This window comes from Thamnophis elegans, chromosome 1, assembly GCF_009769535.1.
Source record: "Thamnophis elegans isolate rThaEle1 chromosome 1, rThaEle1.pri, whole genome shotgun sequence".
Taxonomy (NCBI): domain Eukaryota; kingdom Metazoa; phylum Chordata; class Lepidosauria; order Squamata; family Colubridae; genus Thamnophis; species Thamnophis elegans.
This window is the reverse complement of record NC_045541.1, coordinates 76,013,728-76,027,858: the sequence shown is the minus strand read 5'-3', so window position 1 is coordinate 76,027,858 and position 14,131 is coordinate 76,013,728. Positions and strand designations below refer to the sequence as shown.

The following is a 14,131-nucleotide window of genomic DNA, read 5'->3' as shown; positions in this document are numbered from 1 at the left end:
TATATCTGTTGTATTCGCAAAACTATCAGTCCTCCTTGGCTGGCCTTTTTACCTCCAGATGCTCTGCTTTGCCGATACAACTGCAAGACACATAAAAATAAACAAAGTGAACCCATTATTAAAGCTGAATGTCTGAGAAACAAAAGGGTGTTATGTCATTCTGTGCAACTGCAGATTTAATGAAAAATAGTGATAGTCTTTATGATGATTCGTTCAGAAATAAACTCCAGATTTGGAAGTTGCTACATATTTTAAATAATCTGATATGCAGTATGTAACTCCATTTTTTAGTAAACATAACACTTTCTATCTACTGCAAGCCAAAATTGGGATTTCATCATTATGGGCTCCTGGACTTAAAAACAACCTCGACATTCAACATCCTCCAGCAAAAGAAAAACAGTTTGAAGAAACTAATTTGCTTTAACCAAGTAGAATCAAAAGAAAGAAAGAAAGAAATACTGAAGATCTGTCTTCTTTAGCCTCTTCTTTCTAGGATCATGGTTCAGGAATATACTCAAAGCATTCTAATGAAGGTTCCTGGGATTAAGAATATGATAGCGGAATAATTATTGTAGATTTAAATAAAAGGGGCTTGCCCAGGAGAAATACACAGTACAGTATCAGTTTACAGTAATATATTCTCAAAGCATCAGAGACAATTTCACCAATTAAGATCAATTAGGTTTTCCAAGATTAAAATCTGGAGTTTGAGCCTGAACCCTGCTCTGAGTTTATCTAACTCAAGATCATGGAGTAGGAGGTTTTTCTGACAAGTTATCTTTTCATTTGGAACAATTATTCACTATGAATTAGACTGTTTATAATTATAGTACATGTCCTCCCAAGTACATTTTTAAAATCAGTGGAATATAGTTCCTCAGATGTTTAAACTGTTTTTAAGGCCTTTGAATGAACTCCCTTTCATTTCCTATTCTTTCATTACTTTTTTTTTAAAAAGCACCTCAAAAACATATACAGGTAGTTCTTGACTTACAATCATTTGTTTAATGACCATTTGAAGTTATGATGGTACTGAAAAAAATGGCTGTTTTTCACACAACCATTGCGGCATCCCCATGGTCATATGATCAAAAGTTGGATGCTTGGAAACTGATTCATATTTATGATGGTTGCAGTGCCCTGGGGTCATGGGATTATCTTTTCTGACCTTCTGACAAGCAAAGTCAGTGGGGAAGCCAGATTCACTTAACAATTGTGTTACTAATTTAACAACTGCAGCAAGTAAGGTCTTAAATGGGGCAAAACTCAGTTAACAATGTCTCACTTAACAACATACATAGTGGTTCAATTGTGGCCATAAGTCAGGGACCAACTGTACTACTCTAGTATATTTTCAAAAAAATCAGGACTTATGTTCTTAACCCATATATTAAAGTACTTCTGAAAGAAAACTATGGAAGTGGAATAAAAAGGAAAGGCTATGATAAATTTACAAGATATGGCCAATACTGTAAAACAAAAAATACACAAACACTCTTGTGACATCAATTTTTTAAAGTGCAAACACATAAACCAAATCTGGCACACTGAAGGAATTTCATAGGAAGATCCCAGATGACCAATAAGCACATGTAGGGCAATGACCTTGTTAGTGAAGTTGTAAAGCATTCTGAACTAGTGATTGCACAATCCCACCCTCCCAAATCAGCTGAACGGACAATGCTAAAGTGGCAAACTGCTCAAGCAACTGCCTCAAAAATGGTGCAGTTTGAATAACCATAAGCAGGATGTTTATATCCGTCACTCTCCAAGTCATCTCCCAAGGATGCTAGCAGTAGACCGTATCAAGTCTTCAGCCCTTGGCTGTCAATTGAAACAACAGGAGCCGTTCTTGAAACTCTACTTACTCCTGCGGTCAGCTTCCCCCCTCCCCCACTTGCCAGGTGTGATTGTTGGCTTTGATCACCATGGAAAGACAAAACCATTCAAGCTCTAAAGAGGAAAGAAAGGTGAGAGGCTAAGGCATTTGTAATTTTCTTGTAGACGGAAGCTACCCTACCACTGGAAAAATATTATGTCTGGAGACCTGCTTGACAAGACCAGGCATTAAGCACAAAAGAGACCTAGGTCCCTTCAAACATACACACCCTCAGGGTTCAAGCTGGACACCAGGGGATTCTGGAGGTTCCGTGGATTGCCGAGGAAATGCTTGGCTGTAGGTCTGGGAGGTGAGTTTCGGTTGAGTTCCAACCAATCTAAAGAAAATGATAGTTTAATATAGCTTCTTTGAACCAAAGGTGCATTTCTTTGATCAGATTCACTTAGCAATCATATGATTCACTTAAGAACTACAAGGATCACTTATCACATCTGTGGCACAGAAGATCCTAAAATGGGGTAAAACTCACTTTACAACTGCCTTGTTTAACAATAGAAATTTTGGGCTCAATTGTGGTCGAAAGTCGAGGACTACCTGTAATTTACTTCTGAGCCTGAATTTGAAGCCTAACAATTAGGAAGGCAAATATAATTTACAATATCTTTTGCACTTGATGGGTTAGGCCAAGACAGAGCCAGGGAAATCAGTAGATCAGCAGGTTTCACAACAGCTTTGACTCAGATAGGCGATACCAATTTTTCAGAGAGTTTAACTCAGGTTAAGTGACAGCTAGTCAAATGCTTCACTTTCCAAAAAGGATATTGTCTTTATAGTGATTGTTTACTTAAAATGAGACTTTTGAAGGTTACACATCAGGGTTATTATCACAATACTCTTCGGTGTTTCTTCTAAAGCAGAGATGGGACGTTAACACAGATTAAACCTCTATAATATTTACTCTAAATTCTAGTCAAGCACAAATCCTGTGTCCAAATGGGCACATCCTAGGCAGTTTTCTTGGAAGGCAAAGTGTGGATTTTTAAAAATGTTCCTAGTCTAACCCGCAGTCTTCGAATTCCTGACAGTCTCCTATTCAAGACCTAAGTACATTTAGCCTTGCATAACTTCCAAGCCTACATAAATAATAGTAGTCAAGTTCTGACACCTGCTGAGACCAATCTGAAAAGTAAAAAAGTACTGTAGAGGTAAGAAAGGATTCATATTTCAAATATCACTACCAAGACTTCAATGTTCCACACTTATGTCTGTCTGCTGCAGAGAAAAATTAAAATCTGTATAAATATCATGCCTATTCCCCCCAAAGCATAACACATCTGAAAAGGGACTAGATTGGATGCAGTGGTGAGTTGCTACCGGTTCGGCTGAACCAGTAGTAGTTTGGCGGCCTGGGTCGCTGGAATTGGCAGCGACCAAGGCCTGCCACGCCCCCGAACTGTTACTCCTGGCGGTGCCATAGGCACCGCCATCTTGTTTTTTGCTTCTGCGCATGTGCAGAACAATTTTTATTGTAATGTACATGCGCGCATGCAGCACATCCATGAGCAAACTAGCAGTAGTGCCTGCCGAAACCCATCCCTCATTGGATGTAAGGTAACTAGGATTGAATTTCTCCTTCTTGAATTGCTATGTTTAACTCAAAACCTCCACGATGCACTATCTTGTTTCAATTTTCTGCAGTTTTAATCCAGTCAACAGTGCACTAAATACTCAATAGGGCTAAGCCTCCACATCTATCCAGAAGTTAAAAAAAAAGATGGCCAATGAATTATTCTTTCACATGCTCTGTGTACACAGTGTGGAGCTCAATCACAATAAGTTTTATTGGTTTTAAAAAATCTGCAGAGAAAATGTTACTGTACTTCAAAGATTATGCATTAAATGGTCAAAGGTCATGGATTTAACAAGTAAGAAAGTAATTAGAACAAAATAGCAGCCAATTTGAGCATTTAATGAAATTTATAGTTGGTATATCTTATTTTATACAAAAAGGGTTTGTTTTTGCTAATTACTTACTTCTCTGAAAGATGCTTTCACCTCAGGTTTAAATAGAAGTCACTCTCATTCCATTATTTAAACTACCTTCTCTATGGATTCTATTTACAGCTATCAAAAATGGTTTGATGGAAACACTAATGATAATACTCTTTTTTTCTCACATCCTAGTGCTTTCTAGATATGTTGGCTAATGTTTCTCATAATGCCTAATGACATGGCCACTATCTGTATAATCTATAAAGCACCTCTGAAGGGGTTACCAGTTAGGGAAAGCCTTAAAACAATTCTCCTGTCTCCCTCCTTTTTCCCGCCCACTGAGTTATATTCTGACCTCCGTTTCTCTGGTGAGTTGGCAACTCTTGGCTAATTTGATCCAGCTGCGATTCTGCCTCTGATCTGGCCTGTGGAGTAGTCACCATGGCTCCTGTCTGCTGGATGAATTGTTGTAAATTACATTGCCTGAGTTCCTTATTCAATTCCTCCAGCTCTTGGTTCTGGGCCTGAAAGACAGAGGAGGAACAGGCAGAGTAAATTCCAAATCTCGTCTTTATTTGAAATAATAATCTGGAATTGCAGGGAATAAAAGTTTTCTTTTCATCTAACCTTCATCCAAGGTTTAACTCCTTTCTCTTTGTTCCTCAAATAGGTAGTAGAAATCAATCAGAGTTTTCAAGGCAATTGGTAAATGCTAACCAGACACACCCATCTGATCCTTCAAAAGTGGAGGAGACAATTGTCTCCTTTGTTACAGAGACAATTAAATTGGCAGCCCATTGTCTGGTATTACCTGTGATGGTGTTTATTGAGGGTGCTGGATAGAAGTAGAAATCCATCTAATACTTCAAGGCAATTTATTGTAATATGTAAGATATCAAAATGCATATCTTAAGATCAGCTCTCCTCCAGTCAAATACCCTTTGGCAAAGGCAGCAGAGATAGTCTTGCCCATCTCACATTACATCACCCTGGTGGGTCTTTGGGTGCTTTCCTCATTTCAGGGATTTGGTTAAGATCAACTGCTATAAATCTATCTCTATTTACAAAGTGGAAAAGAGAGGGCCTATATTCAATTTTATCATGGACATGGAGAATTCGGTGGACAATGCTAATATTCTACCATAAAGAAGGAGAAATGCTGTGAGGAGGGTGTTTCAGTGCATATAAAGACATGTTTTACAGACAGACACTGTTTCTAATGTAGTCCCTATGTTAAAAGAGAGACAGAGAAAATCTAGGAATCTGATAACCAGTAACATTTCAGTAGGAGTAGGCAACAGATTAAGAAAGTATTTGGACACAAATATCTTTGCCTCATAACTGTGCATCCAGTGGAATTAAGCACCCAGAACTTGAATAATACTCTAAATAATGTTAAATATATTACAGGCTTATTATATAGCTGAGCAGAGAATGAAATATGATGCAGGATTGCAGAGAATTGCAGTTTAGAAAGTATCATCTTTTGCTTTTCTCATCCATTCGTAAGTAGTGAAGATCTTTACTACTTTACTTTAGATAGAGGTCATAATCAATTAATACAGATGCCACACTGGATGAATCTTGGAAGAAGTGAGGAAGTAGACAATAGCTGAACATCATGTGTGCGTTCTTATGGGATTCTCATTAGTCAGCCTCCAATCAAAAAAAGGCCAATAAGATAACATATTTATGTTAGTCATATTTTGAGGAGTGAATATAAATTGTATGGCGCAAGAAGTAAAAAAAATGTTTATACTGGGAGCAAAGAACTGTCTTAAATCTCCCAATGACCTAGTACAATATGTAGTTAGATTTTCCTTTCAGCAAGAATGAAAATTCTCAGATAGCAAACAAAACCTATATCAAAGAAAACATATTATGAAGTGCTGCAGATTTATAATACATCCAATGCTTTAATCCTTATACTTAACTGGAAAAATAAATTCATTTATTTTAACTTACTGGCTTACTACTGGTATATTTCTGGTAATATATTCTTATATGTTCATTATACCATAAAATGAAAAGCAACTTGATCTTTCAAAACAAAGAACCGTGAGGATAAGAAGTTTATATAATTTATAGAATTTCTAGTCAGCATAAAAAATGAATGTGCTGATTGGACATATTGGGCACTGTAGTGCCTCCATATCAGAACTGTAGGAAAGGCAAAATTAGCTTACCACATGCAATTAATGAAAACTACCATCCCCCCTCTGCTCAAATCTCATAGGACATGAAAGTAGCTAGAAAGGACGTTGGTCTTACCTGAACGTCTATTTTCTGATGGGAGGAGGGAATGGTCACACGTGGGTTTTATCACAGCCTGATTGGTCCAAGGCTGAGAGGAAATCTATAAATACCGGTGCCTGTCCATTGCTAGCCCAGATTCTCGAACATGAACGGTACAACTGAAAAACAAGAAACAACACAACAAACCCCGGGAAACACCCCCCGGGCCCTCCCCTTGGCCCCAACAGACAGAACTCAGGGCGGGTTGTGACCATTCCCTCCTCCCATCAGAAAATAGACGTTCAGGTAAGATCAACGTCCTTTTTCCAGAATGGGAGGAGGGAATGGTCACACGTGGGACATACCCAAGCTAAAGTCCCAGGGAGGGAGAACAGGAACTCTAGGAACCAAGGGGAGCCTCAGCTGCCACCCCCTGTAGGACCCTACGACCGAAAGACGCGTCCGCTGACGCGAAAGCATCCAGACGATAATGCCGGATGAACGAGGTTGGAGAGGCCCAGGTAGCCGCCCGGCAGATGTCTTCAAACGGGGCCCTCGTGGCCCACGCTGCCGAGGTTGCCGCGCTCCTTGTAGAGTGCGCCGTGACGCCTGACGGAACCGGCCGCCCTGAGGCCACGTAGGCCTCCGAGATGGCCTGACGCAGCCAACGGCCGATGGTAGCCGAGGACACCCTCGAACCCAGAGCTCCAGGTAGGAAGGAGACAAACAAGGCCTCCGACTTGCGGAAATCCTTGGTCCGCCGGAGGTAGATCCGCAAGGCACGGCGGACATCCAGACGATGCCAAAGACGCTCCCTGTCAGTGGACGGACTCGGGCAGAAGTCAGGCAGGACGATCTCCTGAGCCCTGTGAAGGGGGTATTTACCTTGGGGACGAACGCCGGGTCAAGGCGAAGGACCACTCTGTCCTGGTGAAAATGACAGAGGTCGTCCTTACAAGACAGGGCGCCCAGCTCGGATATACGCCGGGCGGAAGTGATGGCCACCAGGAAGACCACCTTCAGTGATAAGAAGCGCAAGTGCACCGAGCGGAGAGGTTCAAACGGGGCCCCTGTTAATGCCCCTATGCAAGAGACCATCTTGCCCAATAACTGCGACAGAGAGAGGATGGAAACGGAGCGCTTTGTGCGAACGCTCTCTGCCAGCCGACGAAGGCTGACCTGCCTCTCCTGAGACAGACGCACCTCCCCCAACTTGGAATCTATGACTGTCCCCAGATGCAGAATGCGAGTGGAGGGAGTGAGATGGCTCTTTTCGAAGTTTACCGAGAACCCCAGGGCCTGGAGGCTTCGAATGGTAATCTGAAGATCTGAAACGGCCTGAGACAGGGAGCCCGCCTGAAGCAAGACATCGTCTAAATAACATTGGAGGCGGACCGGGACGATCTCAGATGGGCCGCCAGAGCCGCCAGGACCTTTGTGAAGGTCCTCGGGGCCGAGGCCAGGCCGAAGGGAAGAGCCCTGTACTGGTAATGGTGGGGCCCGTGGGAGAACCTCAAGAACCGGCGATGAGCGGGCAGGATGGGGATATGAAGATAGGCCTCCGTGAGATCCACGGAGGCCAGGAAATCGCCTTTCCTGATGCCCTGAAGGATGGACTTGAGCGATGATATTTTGAACCGCCTGTAGACCAGAAACCTGTTCAGGCGCTTGAGGTCTAGAATTGCTCTCCAACCCCCCGTGCTCTTCGGGACCACGAAGAGATTTGAGTAATGGCCCCGGCCCCGTTCCCCTGCGGGAACCGCCTCCACCGCATGGATTTCGAGGAGGTGGGCGATCGCCCGACTCATCAGGCGGCGGCGCTCTCGACTCCGGGGTGGAGGGAACGACCGAAAGAGATTTGGAGGAGTGGAGAGAAATTCTAACCTGAGCCCGTAACGAACCGTGGCTCGAACCCAGGCGTCCGACGTGATGTCGTCCCACCGGTCCGCATAAAGAGCGAGGCGGCCGCCGATGGGATGACTCGGGTTCGAGTCACTTCCCCCTGCGGAAGGGACGGCCGCCTCCCCCCCGAAAGGGCCGCCGAGCCTGGCCCTGGAAACGGCTCCTGTCCTGGAAGGGCTGCCCCAAGAAATGCCTGTCAGAAGAGAAAGAAGAGAAGCGCTGGTTATAGCCGAAGTTAGGGGCCCTATACCGTTGCCTACGGAAGGGACGTGACTTGTTCTCGGCCTTCTTAGCCGTGGAGGGTAGGACCTTCTTCTTGTCCTTATCCTCCACGAGGATGCGAGTAAGAGCCTCCCCGAAGAGATCGGGCCCCTTGAAGGGGGCAGCCGCCAAATCCCATTTCGCTTTGTTGTCCATTTGCCAATGGCGCAACCACAGGAGCCTACGGGAGGTGACCGAGGTGGCCAGGGCGCTAGAAGCAAACCTGACCGTGTCCAAGGTCGCGTCAGCTGAAAACTGACACGCCGCCAGAATCTTGACCAGATCCTGATGGATCCGGTCCTCCTGTATGGGAATGCGTGCCTGCAGCTTCTTGAGCCACATGACCGTGGCACGATTAAAGTAGGAAGCCGAGGCCGCCGCCTTAATGGCCCACGCTGTGGCGTTGAAGTTCTTCCGCAACGTAAGCTCTGCGCGCTTATCCTCCGGCTTCATCTTATCTGCCGCATCGCCCGACACCACCGGGAGGAGGACACCAATGCGGCCACAGGGGTGTCAACCGTCGGGAGCTGAATGGCCTGAGCAAAGGTTTGCTCCATGTTATAATGCCGACGGTCGGTACTACCTGGAGAAGAGAAAGTGGAAGGTTTAGCCCACTGGTCGGTCAGAACCTCTAGGAACAAGGGAGGGGCAGGGATCTCTTCCTTGTTGGTGGCCGTGGCAGAGAACATGACCATGTCGGGATCCCTTGGGGATGGTGGCTCTGACGGGAGAGATGCCCTTGGGGGAGCACCAGCGGACGAACGCTGCCCAGGTGGAGTTATAAATGCGGGTCGTTGAGGGACGACGGGCCGCCTCGATGGTGCGAATGACCCCGGAAGACAGATGAGCCCCCCTTAGAAGCCGCCGTTCAAGAGCCAACGGTCAGCTGAAGCCACTGAGGCTCTGGGTGAATCAGGGCCCCCTGCCGTAAGACCACCTCCCCCTGCGGAATCCTCCACGGGGAAGTCACTGACAGCTGAACCAGGTCCGCAAACCAGGGTCTCCTGGGCCAAAACGGGGGCCACCAGAATGACCAGGGCCCTTTCCGTCACCACCTTCCTGACGGTCCCCGGGATGAGTGGAATGGGGGGAAAGCATAGAGGAGGCCCGGGGGCCACCGGCTCCTGAGGGCATCCGTGCCCTCTGCCGAGCTGGATTGGAAACGGGTGAAGAAACGCGGGAGTTGTGTGTTCTCGGGAGACGCAAACAGGTCCACCCGGGGGGACCCGAACCGACAACAGATCTCCCGGAACAGCGACGGGTGGAGTTGCCACTCGCCGTTGTCCAGAGTTGCTCGACTGAGCCAGTCCGCCTGGACGTTGGAGAGTCCCGAGATGTGCTCCGCCACCAGGGACTGTAAGTGTTTCTCCGCCCACGACCCCAATCGCAGAGCCTCCAGCCAGAGGGCTCTCGAGTGGGTCCCGCCCTGACGATTGATGTGCGCCTTGGTGGCCACATTGTCCGTCAGGAGGAGAACGTGGCTCCCTTCCACCGAGGAGCGAAAGTGACTCAGAGCCAGACGCGCGGCCTTCAGTTCCAGCCAATTGATGTTGTGACGGAGGTCCGAGGCCGTCCATCTGCCCTGAGCCAACCGAGAGCCCACCAGGGCCCCCCACCCGAACAGACTCGCGTCCGTGGTGACGGTCACCCTGTTCGGCTCCCAGAACAGACACCCCCGCTGGATGGCCGGGGAGAGCCACCACACCAGGGATGCACGGACTCCCGTCGAGATGCGGAGAGTCCGAAGGGAATTGCTCATTCGTCCCCTCTGATAGGGGATAAGCTCCCATTGAAGGGGCCGAAGATGGAGTCTGGCCCACGGGACAATCCCTATCCAACTACTCTACAGCTTGGACCAGGCTGAGAGAGAATCTGGGCTAGCAATGGACAGGCACCGGTATTTATAGATTTCCTCTCAGCCTTGGACCAATCAGGCTGTGATAAAACCCACGTGTGACCATTCCCTCCTCCCATTCTGGAAAACTGTTTTAACATCACCTAACTTTTAATTATAAGATAGCTTCATGATGCCATGGAGCATATGTATAAGGTGGAGAGAGAGGAAATTAATATCCAGCTTAAATTAAAAATGCAGTTTAGTTATTATGTTGATTTGCAACATGTTTGTTTAGGTCAGATTATCTCATACTTGAACATAATTTGAAGGTGGTTCACAAAGAGATCTATTATAGGCATCCAATTCTACTTCTCAGCACTTATCATGGAGAAAACACATGTAAGTAGCAAAGAGGCAGTGTGGAATATCTCTTGCCATTAGAAGCAAGCAAAATCATGAACACACATGGTGAAGAACAATCCTTTGGACTCACACATGGCTTGCTAAGAAAAGGATCCTTAGCTCTAAGCACAAACCTGCAGATTGTACTCTGTTTCCTCCAAGGCCTTCCCCACAGTATCCAGGCTGCTTTGAAGCTGGGCGCTTTGCTTGGCCTTGGTGTCCAGGTCTCTCTTTATTTTAGCTGCTATCCCCTCTAGCTCAGAAGGATTCTGGGTAGGAGTTTCCTTGGTCTTCTTGGCTCTCTCAGCAATTTCCCACTGGATTTCTCTTTCCAAGGTCTCTGTTTTTACCATAAGCTCATGGATTTTTTTGGTGTACTCCTCCATTGTGGCCCTCAAGCTGTGCACTTTCTCCCGCCGCTCCCTTTCATGCTCCTTTTCTGATTGTAGCTCATGCTGCCAAAATTCTTCCTCACTCATCTGGCTCTCATTCTGGTGGATCAGCTGTTCCAGCTGCAAAATCTCATCCTCCTGATAAGAGCCTTGGCTGCATTCCCAATGCCTGATGTCCATTTCCAAGGCATCACCTTGCATTTCCAGGGTGCAGAGATGCTCCTGTTGGTGTAGGACAGCCTTGAATAGCTCCTCTTTGGAAAGTACCCCCCCTCTGGCTCCATCTCTCACACACATCGGGTCCTTTCTGGGCTGTCTCAGCTTGTTTTTGGCAGAGGCGTCACTTGAATTCACAGGACCCAAGTTGAAGGTTAAAGATTTTTTGGGCTGCCTGGTTCTAGGTACTTCTGTACTGAGTGGTCTAGGTTTAATAGGCAAGCTAGCTCTGACAAACGTCCTCTCAGGTATCTGGGCGGCATTGTCTGAAGAAGGCCTCTCTATGAGGCTGGGGCCAGTACGTTGCAATATAAATTGCACATCCTGAGCATACTGGCCGCATTTGGATAGGGTCTCTACAGGACATTCATGTGGGAGAAGCTGTCTCTCCTTCTCACGTAGTCTTTGGATGAGAACATAGCGGCCTGTTTGACCTGAGAAAACAAGGCAGATATTATGATAAGATTCCCTCCCTACAAAAACACCAGTAAACTTCCTTTCTCCTATCCAGCTATATCAGGCTCACATTCCACAGTAATTTTCCTTGCCAGCCCACACCCATTGCCACCTGAAGGTAAAAAACTTTGGAGAATTGGGCAGCTGATTCCCAAAGAGACATAGTTAAGCCTGTGAATACTTAAGTAATAAGCAGAATTGCCAATGGTCTTTTTTCTTCTTCTTTAATTGTATCTACATACCTAATAAGATGCCTTCACAGAGAACTAAGATTTAGCCTTAGAAAAACAGTTTTTTAATTGGAAGTACCAATTGCTTTATTAAAAGCAGTTGTGATTTGGGAAGTGAGAATTTGAGAAGTGGCTTATGCATTCATACAGCAACATTTCTTCAATTTAGACATGACTTTCACCAAGACCTATGTATCTATGTTGATGCCTCATATACTAATTTTACACAAACACTTGGGAAAAACGTCACACTAAATGCATTACTTTTATATGTGCTCTTCATGGTCACTATAACAAAATGGGTATGCTCTTTTGTGCAGCATTTTTGCTCATTTAACAAATATTCCTCACAACACAACACATATTATCCAAAATGTTTCTATCATACTTTGAAGTCTTACTTTTTCCATATGTAACAAATATCCTGCCAAGTAACAAATTTGAATACCTGCTCTATTTTTCATCATTCATGTATCACTTCCAACTGTTCAGTCCAATTGTGAAAAATAATTAACTTGGTCTTTGTTACATTAATTTTCAGATATATGTTCCTTGTTCCATCATATAGTTTTCTGATATTTGTTGCAAATCAGTTGGATTCCCAGTTCATTCCATAGTATACAAGAATACATGCTTTTTCACATTCAATTTTTCTCAACAAACTCCATTTTTTTTCTTTCTGGAGTCCTTTTATAGCAGTATTTGCACTCAAGTTTCCTTCCTTTTATGCCCTTTCCATGCCCCCTGTCTTCATTTGACTGTATGAATAGCAGTCTGTCCCAAATTCAACAGTCTCTCATCAACTTCTCTCAACATTTCATTATAATCAATCAATTCCATCTTGCTTCAAGATTCTTTCCTTTACCATATGAATACATGAAAGGACATAAGTTTAAGCCATGTATTTAAAAGAAACAGCTTTTAAAACAAACAGCCCTTCTTCCAACCAGTTATTCATAATCATTCCCATTCATTCATGTCATTCTCTCCACCCCTCCTGTACTCTTTTATTTCCAGACTTCCATTCATGTCATTTAACAAAAATCCATCCCACCCTACCTCAACTGCACTCATACAAAATGTTACACTCCCAAACTTCAACCGTAACATAACTTAAAACTATTACCAACCCCTGAATTCCTACCTGTATATTTACTCAAACCAATCTAGATAGGTCATATGCTATACTTTCTGATACTGAATTTTGCCCTTCCATTCATAATTAAATTACATCCTTACTTCCATGCATCTATTCATGAATTCCATTCTACAAGATCAGAAAACTACAAGATTAGAAAACACCTTCATGCAGATCTATTCCGTCCTTTCTTAATTTTTTTTAATTATTTGTGAATTCAAGTTTTTTTATCTTAAATTTCTTTTACATTCCAAATAATAAGTATCTGCATATCACAGTCATTACATACTGACCTCTGATATGGTTTTCTTGGTTTTGAATAACACTATTTAGTAAGATAAAGGAGCTGTAGTCTAGGTGACCAGCTTTTGTTATAGCCATACCACATGCTGTGTTCCATGCTTGTATTATGAACAGTATCAGTCAGTTCTGTCATATTTTGGCTGTTGTATTTATGCAACAATTTGCATAAATTTACAATTTCCTTTTCCCTAAGACATGGTTATCACATGAATAAAGCACTATTTTTCTAATCATTTTTTAAAAAGAATTTTGGATAGGAGATTATTCTGCAATTCTATATACATTTATCTTGGAAGTAAACCTCCTCAGTGGTAGATGTTTCGAAGTAAACATGCTTAGGACTGGACTGCATAAATTCTTTTAGACATCATGAATATAAAAACTACTTACCAATGGCCCGTGCCAGTGCTATGACAACTTCCTGACACGTTGTCTGATCTGAAACACCACATACAACTCGCTGGACTCCATCTACCCAGACTTTCAACTCCATCACAACAAGGTAGAGAGGATTAAACTTTCTGGATCATTTCTGTGATTTGTTCCTGCAACAACAATTAAAACACAAACCGAAATGTAAGCACATTATGTTATTTGATTTTGTTCACATGTAAGCAGTATGAGCAAGGAAACATAGAAGCAATGCTTTGGAATGCTTGAACATGTCTTCTTTCCACACTTCACATTTCTAGCTCTCTTGCTCTAACAGTTTTAGATAGGGCACTAGTAGAAGTTCAGATGAAAGGATAAGCAAAGAAAACTTTTCAGTTTCAATGCTTCATAGATATTCTATCCACTACTCCAAAATGTTACATAATATAAATACGAATGTTCAATACTCTAAGCAAGTCAATATTAACTACAATTATGCTATTTTTGCTTGTGTGTGATTTCTCAAATACAAAACAGTATTGGGCCCTTAAA

General features: G+C 43.9%; 1 protein-coding gene across 4 annotated transcripts in view; it reads right to left on the bottom strand.

The window, feature by feature from the left end:
- Positions 1-14,131, bottom strand: part of RASSF7 (Ras association domain family member 7) — a 61,332-nt gene continuing 47,201 nt past the window's right edge. For 3 of the 4 annotated variants that reach the window (XM_032221246.1, XM_032221254.1, XM_032221262.1), the window contains exons 2-6: positions 13,598-13,752; positions 10,607-11,514; positions 4,191-4,359; positions 2,112-2,219; positions 1-80 (exon numbers count right to left, since the gene is read on the bottom strand). In XM_032221246.1, coding sequence (XP_032077137.1) covers positions 49-80; positions 2,112-2,219; positions 4,191-4,359; positions 10,607-11,514; positions 13,598-13,700 — 1,320 coding nt within the window. In that variant the 5' untranslated portion in view covers positions 13,701-13,752 and the 3' untranslated portion in view covers positions 1-48. The remainder of the gene's footprint in view (positions 81-2,111; positions 2,220-4,190; positions 4,360-10,606; positions 11,515-13,597; positions 13,753-14,131) is intronic. The other variant, XM_032221270.1, reaches the window with a different exon arrangement.